At 35.7% G+C, this 13,103-nt stretch overlaps 1 protein-coding gene across 1 annotated transcript; it reads right to left on the minus strand.

Moving 5' to 3' along the window:
- Positions 1-696: 696 nt before the first annotated feature.
- LOC141392394 (uncharacterized) lies at positions 697-1,077 on the minus strand. The gene has a single exon (XM_073965341.1). It carries the CDS (start codon positions 1,075-1,077, stop codon positions 697-699), a length of 381 nt encoding a protein of 126 aa, XP_073821442.1.
- Positions 1,078-13,103: the final 12,026 nt, after the last annotated feature.

Raw genomic sequence — 13,103 nt, forward strand, 5'->3', positions numbered from 1 at the left:
TTAGGCGAGAAGAGAAGAACGCTTTTAGTTGGCGGGTAAGTTTCAACACAACTGGTGTTTTAATTTCAATTCATTTTCTAATTCTCTTTTCATATTTTCTTACAGCTAACTTCATTATCACTTACATACTATTCATATACTAAAATTTACATCTTTGGGAAATTCATTAGGTTAAGTTTAGATAAATGAAAATAAATCTAGCAAAATGAACAAATTAAGAAACCATATTAAAATAGCAAAATAACAATAATAAAATGATGAAAACAAAATTAAAAAAAGAAAAAAGGCAAACAAAATTTAATTGAAATAAAAATTAAATAAAACGTTACTGCTCCAACATTCTCCCCCATTGGAAGACCGCAGGTTTTCAAAACATCGGTAATGGAGCAATCTTCGCAATCGGCCTTTTATAAATCCCGGTCTTAGTCTTTATTTCTGCCACCCTGACTCTTCCGTCTTTGCCTTCGGTAACGTTGACGACTCTGCCGGTGGCCACTCCTGAGGAGGCAGATTGTCCTCGTGAACCAGAACTAGCCGTCCGACCTCCAGATTGGCCTGAGGATGATGCCACTTCGCCTTGCCTTGTAGACCCAGGATATAGTCCCTGGACCAAGCCCGCCAGAACCTCTGTTTGAGACCGGAGAGCATCTGCCAACGGTTGCAGTACCTCGCCTTGCTGTCGCTGTCTTCTACGTCTTATTCTGGCGGCAGCGAACGCAGACCCGCTCCGACTAGTAGATGCCCGGGTGTCAGAGCTTCCACGTCGTTGGGGTCTCGAGACAGCGGTGCTATGGGGCGACTGTTTAGCACCGCCTCTACTTCTGCCAGCATCGTCACCATCTCTTCTTGTGTCAGCAACACTTTGCCGACAGCTCGCAGAAGCAGGAACTTCGCCTGTTTTACGGCAGCTTCCCACAGGCCCCCGAAATGAGGAGCCCTCGGAGGAATGAAGCTGAACTGCACGCTGCACGAGGCTGCGTATTCCTCCACGGCTTTGTGGCTTGCTAGGAACCTCTCTTGCAGTTCCCTTAGTTCTCGGCTGGCTCCTACGAAATTCGTCGCATTGTCGCAGTACATCTTCTTTGGGAGCCCACGGCGTGCGGCAAACCTTTTAAATGAAAGAATAAAAGCATCAGTGGATAAATCAGATACTAATTCTAGGTGAACCGCTTTGGACGTGAAACAAACGAAGACGGCAATATACATTTTGGTTGGTAGTCTTCCGCGTATTTTCAAAGTGATATCAAAGGACGTAAAGCTCTCACTCTATCAGTGGGTAGATTTCCCATTATTTGTGTCATCAACTTCGGCTTATATCTGTAGCAATGAATACAATTCCGAACTATTCTGTTACATTCTTCACGGGCATTTATTAGCCAAATTTGTTCACGGGACAAGGCTACTAATGCTTTTGTACCAGCGTGACAATTTTCAAAATGCAAATCCCTTAAATAAATAGAAACGAAATGATGCTTTTTAGGAAGTAGAAGGGGAAACTTGGTATTATGTGGTTTTTTGCATTAAGCAACCTTCCACCTACTCTTAGGAGAGAAAATGTTCTTTTACACTCAGAGAAATCGTGTATAAACGTTTTAATTTAATTAATTTCTGAAAATTAGAGGTTAGGCAGATTGATTTCTTCATTTTAGAAATATCCTCTGAAAAACTGGTCTTTTGAACTACTTCGACCAATTTCAGGAAAGACCAATTCAACTCTTGAGCTGTAAGACAGATAGAATTTGGAATTTTTCGCCTCTTAACTCGATCAACGAATCGAAAGATGTATGAAACCACTCTAAGAAGCTTTTTGTAAGACGAGTGATCATTTATCAATTTTAGAAGAATTCCTTATCTGTCTTACCATCTGACGCCAATAAAACTTTGGATTTTCTTACTTCCAATGATTTTTCTTCCTCTGGCAACTCAAAATTGTTGTTGACAGGCCATTTAGACATATCGTCTAGTAGAAATTTGGGTCCTTCGAACCATATTGAAGATTTAAGTTCTTCAACACTGCATCCTCTAGACACTATGTCGGTTGGGTTTTTTTTGGTGGGCACATGGCACAAATACCGCTTTCTGACCATTCTGCTACTCTGTTCGAGACGAAAGTGGCCAGAGTTGAAGGATGGGTTTTTAACCAATCTTTATATATAAAACTCAATTGTCGTTTGTTGGTAATTGAATCAGTTGAAAACGGCTGGAGCGATTTGGATAATTTTTTGTGGAAATGTTAGTCATAGTCCTGTTTAGGTTTTTATGCAAAGAAAAATTGGCCACGCCCACTTTTCCGCCCACTTTTATAAATATGTTATATTTACGGAACTACTCAATAGATTTTCCTGAAATTTGCAGGGAATGTAGAGTGATGGCCCCCGGTTGAAATAGGTTACATATTTGGTTGAATTTCGGATCGGGCGGGGTACCTCCCCTATGCCATATTTTTGTAAAAATGCAATATTTGCAACAATTACAAATGTATCGCCTAGAAAATTAATTTTCGAGTCAATGGCGATTGTGTCTCCGACCTTACGGGCTTATTTGGGGCATTAAGACTGGACAACGCCCGCTTTTTTAAATATGTTATACCTACGAAACTACTAAATCGATTTTGCAGAAACTTTCAGCGAATGTACAGGGTTGGTCCCCGATAAAAATAGGCTACATACTTTTTGACTCTCGGATCGGGCGGGTACCTCCCCTATGCCCAATTTTTGTAAAAATGCAATATTTGCAACAAATACGAATGGATCGGTTTGGCAATTTATTTGCGAGTCAATGGCGATTGTGTCTCCAACCTTACGTACTTATTTTGTGACTTAAGATCCGACCACGCTCACTTTCTAATTAGGTTATATCTACAGGGGATTTTCAAGAAAATCGCGATTTGTCTAAACTTTTAAATATTTATAAATAAAAATCAAATATCGTTCGTTGGTAACGGCATCAGTTGAGAACGGCTGGACCGATTTTCGACTTGGGTTTTTATACAAAGAAAATTTGACCATGCCCACTTTTAAGCCCACTTTTTCAATTTTCTATTTTTATCATTTCTACAAAAAATACTGAACCGATTTTCCTGAAATTGCCAGGGAATGTACAGAGATGGTCCCCGCTTAAAATAGGCTACAAATTCAAATGAATTTCGGAAAGGGCGGGGTACTTCCCCTCTACCCTACTTTTTTAAAAATGTTATATTTACAATAATTACGAATGTATCTATTTGGAAGTTAATTTGCGAGACAATTGTGGTTGTGTCTCCGACCTTACCTACTTTTTTAAGAACCACAGACTTGACCATACCCACTTTTTAAAATATTTTATATCTACAAAACTACTGAACCGATATTCGTGAAAATGTCAGGGAATGTACAGCATATTTTCTTGAATTTTGAAGAGGGTATATTTAAAAAACGCCTTACCTTTATGAATAAAAATCAAATGCTGTCATAACCTAACTTAGGTTTTTTGGAAAGAAAAGTTTACCACGCCCCCGAAAACAGGTTACATATTTTATTGAATTCCAGAGGGGGCGGGGTACCTCCCCTATGCGATATTTTTTTTAAAAAAAAAAACGTTATATTTGCAAAAATTATGTATGTATCGAAATAAAAATTTACGGATTAATCTACAATCTAGGTACTTCTTTGGGGCCTATAGGCCCGACCAAGCCTGTTTGTTTAGTATGTCATAGCTCCAATACTACTGAAGGGATTTCCATAAAAAGCAAAAGCTCAATGTTTGCCATTGTTATGTGGGGTTCCTTCCCCATGCCTTTCTGTTAAACGCTATATGTATAAGCCAAACTTATGATTGTATCGGTTTCAGCATACATTTTGGTAGGCAATGAAGTTGTGTGCACCCTAGGACCGGACCAGGCCTACTTTTTTTAATATGTTATATCTTGAAAACTGATGACCACGCCCACTCTTTTCAAAACATTATTTTTCCAAAACTACTGAACCTAATTTTCAGAAAATATTCAGGAATGTCCCGTGGCCCAAACTGCTATATATTTGTAGACGAATTTCGGGGCCTATTATTTTATAATCGGTGTATTTGTTAAACTTATGAGTGCATCATGTTGCAAATTAGTTTTCGAGACAACGGTGGTTGTCCCCCGATCAAGAAAAACTATATATTTACAAATGTTCTTAAATGGTGAGGTTCAACGGTCTATCAGCCATGAAAAGCTAAAACATATAGGTCTAAATAAGCGGGAGAATTCGATTTAATCATTTTTTTAACTTTTATTATTAGATCGCTTTAGGATAAAGACAGTGACGATAATAAATCCTAAAAGGCACAAATTGGTGAAAAATCCGACAAAGTCCGTAAGAGAAAAGAAAGGTTACGGACAAAATCTGTTGATATATTTAAAATCCTTCTCTGTTTGACAATGGACCGAAGAAGTGAGGTAGAAAATACCTACTTTTGAATTAAAACTCATTACGACGGGCCAGCAACGCGGACCGGGGTCTGCTAGTACAATATAATTTCTGAATCAGACCAAAAGTACATATTTTCAATTTCAAAGTTCATCATTGCTTTAATTCGCAGCCACATATTTGCCATTAAATGTGCTGCTGATAGCTCCAATTTCGGAAGAGGCATTGTTTTGAGCGGCGCTACTTTGGATTTGGCTGTTAAAAGCCGACAAGATACTCCACTAGAGCCCAAAGCACGAACATAAAAGCAGCAGCCATAGGCTCGCATAGACGCATCTGAGAATCCGTGAATTTGGATCCTCGAGAAAGTTGTCGTGTTTACGAATCATGGGATTTGAATCGTATCTAACTTCGAAAGGTTACATTTGAAATCTTCCCATGCCGAATTCAAACGCATAGGAATCGATTCATCCCAGTCTAATTTATATATCCAAAGTTCTTGCAAAAGTATTTTGGCTTTGGTAATAATTGGGCACAAAAGACCGAGGGGATCAAACAAACGTGACGATATTGACAAAATGTGTCTTTTCTTGAAAGCCTCCCTCAATATAAAATTTGAAAACATCATTTCTTGGAGCCCAATGAATTCCTAATGCTTTTGCAGTCTCAGAATTTTAGTGTAATAATTTTTCACTGCAACTTGTTTCGTTGAAATCTGGATGATTTGAAAACCATTTAGTAAGTTTGAATCCTGCTGAACTGAGAATGGTAGTCACTTGGTCACGAATTGTGATAAGACTACTCAAATCAGCAGCACTAGTGAATAAATCATCCACATAAAAGTCGTTGCGTATAACTTCAGACCCAATTGGCAAAGTCTCTTTGGACGAGTCACTTAAATGGCTAAGACAACATTTTGCCAAAAATGGCGCAGAATATGTGCCATAAGTGACCGTTTTCAATTTGAAAATTTGTAACGGATCACAATCGTTTTCTCTCCAAAGGATTAAGTGAAAATCTCTATCTTTCTCGTCAAGTAAAACTTGACGGTACATTTTCTCAATGTCTGCAGTAATCACATATTTATGTAGACGGAAACGTAGTAGAGTAGAGTACAACTCTTCCTGAATAGTTGGACCAACCATCAAGAGATCGTTGAGCGAAACAATGTTTTGCTCGAAGCACCAAATACGACGCGAAGTTTCATAGTTGTACTTCGCGGTCGGAAAACACATTGATGTGGAATAAAATAATGTGGCGTATTAGGAATTTTGTTATTTGTCATTTCCATGTGACCTAAGTCAAGATACTTTTTCATAAAGGAATTATACATTTCCTTGGATGTGTCGTCATGAGAAAGTCTTCTTTCTAAAGAAAGAAACCGCCTTTTTGCAGTTTCAAATGACGAACATAAACGTTTCATATCTTCCTTGAAAGGTAAAGACACTTGAAAGCGTCCTGACGGTAAACGTCGAACATATTTTTGGAAATGTTCCTCACACTTATTTTGTTCATCAGACCAAATCTTTAACGAATTATTTGGAATCTCTTCCAACTCCCAGAATTTCCTAACTATTGCATCAATCGTTTCTTCATTCCCTATTGAATTATTTATATGGCATACACTTGAAGTGGACCCCTTTGACACATCGTATTTTCCAGCTACGATCCAGCCAAGCGAAGTTTATTGTAAAACTGGAAGACTCGGATTTGGTTTGATTTGGGCTACACAAAGAAGTTAGAAGAAAACTTCAGCACCAATTAATAAATCAACTCTCCGAGGTTCATTGAAATTAGGGTCAGCCAGCTCAATATTTTTAGGAATGTTCCAATCAGAAATTGAAATTCTTTTACCGGGTTGAATATTTGTTATGGAACTCAACACCCAGAACTTAGAAGAAAATTGGGTTTGATTGAGCCTCGACATTATAGACAGTTGGACACTATTCTTTGAAAATGAAGATGTTTCAGAAATGCCACTTAAATTTAATCTGCCACCTTCTCGTTTTACTTTAAGCCTCTGTACCAGGTCCTCAGTAATCAAATTAGGTTGAGAACTGGAATCCAAAAGAGCTCTAGCCAAAATATATTTCCCAGAACTACTTCTCACTTGAACTAGTGCTGTGGCCAGAATTACGCCTTCACTCGACGCCGAATGGTTGACCGAAGCACTGGAAGTATAGGGCTGCTCTCGATACAGATTTGATTTTGGATTATCAGAAGCATATCGATGCAGTAAGAAATGGTGTGCACCACAGCATACTCTACACTTCAATCCTGAATTGCATTTGGCCACAGTATGACTTTTTTTCAAACAATTAATGCAAGCAGGGGCTGCTTTAATGAATTCAAATCTTTGGAGAACTGGTACAGCAGTAAAAGAAGTACAATTAAAGATCTACAGAAGACACACTTTTCTGAAGATTGTTTCTGTTTGGAAACCGAAAGTGAAGTCTTGAAATTCCTTTTCGGCTGATTATCAAATTTGGGGTTGTTTAATTTGGGTCTTGCACCAGAAGACTCCTCAGCAGAAATATGCTGGTATCTTTTATTTAATGCAGCCTCGCAATCAGACCATAATGGGAGCTTTTCGAAGTCAAGCTGTTCTTCCCATTTGGATTTAGTGATTGGATCAACCTTTGACATAACTAAATGAATTAAAATGGCATTAGTGATCTTTTTGTCATCACCTATAGACAACAAAGAATCATAAATGGCTGAAACCGTGTCAATCATGCTTCGCAAAGCAGAAGCCGAAGGTTTGGTGATCTCAGGAAGATCAAAAAGTTTAGCAATATTGTCAAAGAATATCAAACAATCATTATCATAAACCTTCTTTAAACTGGCTAATGCTTTGGGGTAATTTTCCTCAGAAATCTGGAATGCTTTGACAGTGCCAAGTGCTTCATCGGACAAACATGATATTAAATGATTGAATTTTTCTATGTCTGTTAATGTCGGATCAGTATGAACTAAATTTTCGAAAGACTTATGAAATTTTTATATTCGGAATATTTTCCGCTGAATTTTGGTAATTTCATATATGGCAATCTAGATGGATGCGATTAAGCACAAAAAGAAGTCTCAGGAATACTACTCCTCCTATTTTTAGATAAAATTCCTCAAAATAGGGACTTTGTCTTCCACACTTAAGTCTTCCAATTCACCACGATCATCATTATCGAGATCTAGAATATCTAGCTCGGATTGCAAGTGCATTGCCTCATCAATATATTTGTTCAAAATGTCTAATTGACGTTCTAATTCAAATGTATTGAAGGAAATTTTCTTTTCTCTGAAAGAAGTTTCAATTCTTTCTACTTTTTTATTATTTTTTCCTGTTGTTGCTTTAAATTGGCTATTTCCGTATCAGGATTACTTTGGTGTTTCTTACCACCAGCCATTTTGATATTAATCAATAAGTTTAAAGGAGTTATAAACAACAGAAAAACTCTACACACTTTTATATTTCTTAGTGGTAGGAAATTTTAAGTTTATTATCAAATAAACTCTCGCTTTTTTTAATAAAAATGTAAATTGTCAGCTTTAAAATAGTATATTAATACTATCTCAATTAATTAAATTTAATTAGACAATTGAAAACACAAAAATTTCAGTAAATTAGAAATTTTGTCAAATCGCGTAGTCTAATACACCCTTAAGTATTTTGTGTATATGTAAACCAAAAAATTAATGAAAAATTTTTATGATTAATTAACTTCACTCGCGTAATATTAATATCAATAGTAATCGCGGATTAGTGTGGTTTGCACCAAAACATTGGAAATTGGAATGGCTGACAAGCAAAGCGGCATAAGTAAAGAAAAACAAACTTAATTTATAAACGATAATTAAGTTTGTGTTATTTTGCCGCGAATAAATATTATAAAGTGGTTCACAAAATGTATATATTGAATAAATAAGCGTAAAGTGATAATTTGTGCGAAGTGTAACAAAATTACAGAAAAATTTGAGTAAATTACAAATTCTCTAAACCTGAACAATTAACAGGTTTGTTCTTGTTTGCTCTTGCATAGACGGCAGTCACAGAACCGTGGCATTGATGATGTCTGGAACACAGCAACAATAGAGGAGTTGACCACAGGAATATTTTGGAAATATTTAACAAAAAAAGTTTTAATTGTTCTTCTTCTTTCTTTTGCAGAAAATTAGCAAATTCTGTCTGTAATATCTTAACAAACAACACCGACACTTAATAATCCCGGGTTTCGGCACCAAAATGTTCCACTTGAGTTTAAGGGAAGTATAAGAATTAAAAAAAAAACAATTTATTTAAAAATTCAAAATTAATTTTTTATTATCTGTTTAGAATTTCCTGGACGGTTTTAGGCGAGAAGAGAAGAACGCTTTTAGTTGGCGGGTAAGTTTCAACGCAACTGGTGTTTTTATTTCAATTGATTTTCTAATTCTCTTTTCATATTTTCTTACAGCTAACTTCATTATCGCTTACATACTATTCATATACTAAAATTTACATCTTTGGGAAATTCATTAGGTTAAGTTTAGATAAATGAAAATAAATCAAGCAAAATGAACAAATTAAGAAACCATATTAAAATATTAAAATAGCAAAATAACAATAATAAAATGATGAAAACAAAATTAAAAAAAGAAAAAAGGCAAACAAAATTTAATTGAAATAAAAATTAAATAAAACGTTACTGCTCCAACAGGGGGGCTATATCAAAACGTGGACCGATATAACCCATTTGCATTACCAAACATCCTAGGACTAACAGAAACTTCAAAACCAAATAGCAAGGCTCCGTCTTAAAAATTCCGAGCTGTATCTTGATTTCAACAGACGGACGGACGGACATGGTTATATCGACTTAGAATTGTACCATAATCAATATGTGTTTCAAATGGAATGACAAATGAAGTTATACCCTCCATATTATGGTGGGGGTATAAAGAGGTGTCCAGAGCCTCCGGTAAGTTTTCACTTAATTCCTCAGAGAAGTGAGTCAGTTGATGAGCAAGGGAAACCATCAGACTCAGTGGCAAACGCGAGCAATAATGGGTTTGTGGCAGCGTCAACTGCTTTAAAGTTTGCCGGTCCTCGGACGAAATATGCAAAATCACAACCAGTGATTGTGAAGAGGATGAGTCGGCCTCCTGCCGCGAAGAAGTTGACACTGTCACAGCCAATCCATTCGTCTGCATGGGTGACGACGAAGGTTTGGGGAGAAGATCACTACTGGCGAGACCAAAATCTTTTCAATAAGTGCATTTTCTTCGAAACCATGCAAGTCTGCGAAGTCGAGCAAGGATAACGTGCAGCTCAACTCATCGCAGAATCCGTGCTTGTCTAACCCGAACAAACTTTGCGAAAATATCTGAGTTTTACGTCATTTTTTTCAATCATTTTTGTGGCGTTTAAACGACCTGCCACCCAAGTTACACATAAAGCAGGATTACAACTATAACAAACAGAATCCTGCTGTTGATGCAAATAAAAAAGGCAAAATAAAGTCATAAAAGCAAAAGTCACCAACAACAATTTCTTAACAATATTGTTGATATATCATACACGTGGTTAAAGGCACCAATGGCATGTTGTACTGGATGCTTAGAATTGTGTAAGTAATCATACACCTTTTATAATAGTCGAATTGATAAACATATTATATAAGAACACATAATATTGTATACTATGATCATAATAGAAACTTGTTTTGTCCGGTCAATATTACATACCGAATCTGAAAATATATATACTGTACACATTTTGCACCTCAACTACACGCAGAGAAAAAATATTTTTCGCTTTTGTTGGAACAAATATATCTGTTTTGGTTCCAAAAATATATTTGTTTTGTTCAAACATTGTAATCCAAAAATACCATCTTTTGTTCCAAACATAGAAAACAAAAACAACTTTCGAATTTCCGCAATATTGTAAAAATCGTTAACAATACCGATTGTAGGAACTATCATAATCTAATTTTGTTTACAAAAAGTATTGTCAATCCAGAAAACCAGCCCAAAAAATTTCGATTTGAGTGTATATACTTCTCATATACACTTTTCACATAACTTGGATATAAATGTCGCGTATAATATTGCAATCATTGATGAACACAATACATTGTTTGCTGCATTGGCTGACAACAAAGACAAGCAAAAAGCCACAAGCACTCACCACAAAAAAAGGAATAATTGCACATCATAACAAACTCCGGTATAACACCAAACCTCAAAGCACAATGAAGATAGAAGAATGAAAGAAAACAGAAACAAATAAAAACAAGAGTATCATTGTTGTATACATACACACAAAAAACAAAGATAAATGCATCATGTGTCATACAAACAAAACTCACCATAATTGTTTTTTTCAACACGGCATCGAATAGCGAGAGAAGAGAAAAAATTGTCGAAGAAAAGAGAGAACTATTGTCCAGTTGACAAAAACTATTTTTGGATTTAACAAAACCCAATTGTTGGAATCACAATACTACATTTGGAATTTAACAATATCTTTACAATACATATTTTGCTCTTCGAATATTGTTGAATCAATCATATTTTTTTCTCTGCGTGTATTGTCAGATAAGCCTTACTTTTTCCCTATATGAAGATGTAAAAATTCGCAAAGTGAACATACAATATCCACCCAATGTTGATGAAAACGGAGTTAAACGAATCTTTCTACCATAAGCAAATCATAAATTCTAACGTCTGTTTATTGTCGTAATGGAATTGTTGTTGTACCAGGTTTTTTGGAAATGCGACCTATAAGTTTACGAAAAGTACTAAAAGTTTTTAAATTTAGTTCCAATTATATATCTTCAAAGGCTATAGCTAGAATCATGGAATTTGGTATGGAAATCAAGTTTGGGAAGTGTGTTTATAAAAAGAAATGGTTTCGGAAATTCGTACTCATGTGTACGAAAAGTTCTAAATGATACTAAATTTAGTACAATCTGAATTTGGGTGGACTGATAGAGCTAGAACCCTGAAGTTTGTAATTGAAATTACGGTTAAAGTGTAAGAAGATTGAGGTAGTTTTGGAAATTCGTACTTATGGGTATGAACAGTGTTAAGTGGTACTAAATTTAGTACAATTTGGATTTGGGTGAACAGATAGAACTGGAATTCTGAAATTTGGAACTGAGATTTCAGTTGGAGTGTAGGATTGAGGTGGTTTCGGAAATTCGTACTTATGGGTACGAAAAGTACTAAATGGTATTACGTTTGGTACAATGGGGATTTTGGTGAACGGATAGAGGTGGAATCCTGAAATTTGGAATTGAGATTTCTGTTGGAGTGTAGGATTGAGGTAGTTTTGGAAATACGTACATATGGGTACGAAAAGTACTAAATGATGCTAAATTTGGTACAATAAAAATTTGGTTGAAAGTGTAGGATTGAGGCAGTTTTGGAAATTCGTAATTATGGGTACGAAAATTACTAAATAGTACTAAATTTGGTACAATGGGCATTTGAGGGAACGGAAATCTGAAATTGAGATTAATGTTGGAGTGTATGATTGAGTGAATTTTGGAAATTCATATTTATTGGTACGAAATGTACTAAATGGTACAATTTGGATTTGAGTTCATGGATAGCACTGGAATCCTGTTATTTGGAATTAAGGTTATTGTTGAAGCGAAGGAGTTTGGGAAGATCGTACTTATGGGTACGGAGAGTACTAAATGGTACTAAGTTTGCTATAATTTGGTATTGGACGAACGGATAGACCTGGAATCCTGAGATTTGGAATTCATATTTTTATTTGGTATTAATGTCTGTGTAGGATTGAGATATGTGGCTGCCGAAATAAGTACCATAAGTTTACGAAAATTACTAAGAAACACTTAATTTTTCGTATTTTTAGAAGTCAGGTTGAGTGTTGGAGTATAGCGTTGGCTTATGAATGTGGTTTAAGAAATACGTACCATAAATATACGAAAAATAATAAATCGATCTAAATTTGGTATTGGGTGTAGAAACAAAGCTGAATACTAAAATTTGTTCTTAGAATCACCGTTGGTGTGTGGGTTTAAGTTATCGAGATGGCTTTGGAAATACGTACTATGAAAAGTACTAAATGGTACAGAATTTGGTACAATTTGTTATTGTTTAAAGGGGTAAGCTGGGATCTTAAAATATTTGGCGAAGGTTTCGGAAAATCGTTTTATTTATATATGTATTTATATATATGTACAGTACTAAATAGTACTAAATTGGTTTTGGGGGAACACATAGAGCTGGCAATGAGAATCGCGGTTGGTATATAGGGTTGATATAAGGATGTTATGTTTTGAATCTTATACCCAGGTATACGAAAAGTACCAAATTTGGTACCATTATCGTATTGCATAATGGATAACATATGCGTTTTTTGATAGTGCTTTAGATGTACCAGACATTGAAGCACTGATATTGAATGAAGTGGTAAATCCTGCGCTCTGAAATTTGAAATTCAGCGCTCTGAAATTTCTGTTATGTCTTTGTCACTTAACAGCTGCTAAATAATTAAAAAAAAAACAAGCAACGGCGCGAAGACACAACAACAACTCTCCCTTGCCTTTAAATCAACTCTCAAAGAAAGTTCGGCAAAGGTGTTCGCGAGAAGGAGAAACGAATCAAAATTTTCCATTAGGGTATGTACAAATTACTCGAAAAATTTTCGAAAACAAGCAACGGAAAGCGTGCAGAAATTCTTAAAAGAAATCTTGCTGAAAA

This window comes from Musca autumnalis, unplaced genomic scaffold (genome assembly GCF_047663935.1).
Source record: "Musca autumnalis isolate F117 unplaced genomic scaffold, ASM4766393v1 scaffold_2, whole genome shotgun sequence".
Lineage (NCBI taxonomy): Eukaryota > Metazoa > Arthropoda > Insecta > Diptera > Muscidae > Musca > Musca autumnalis.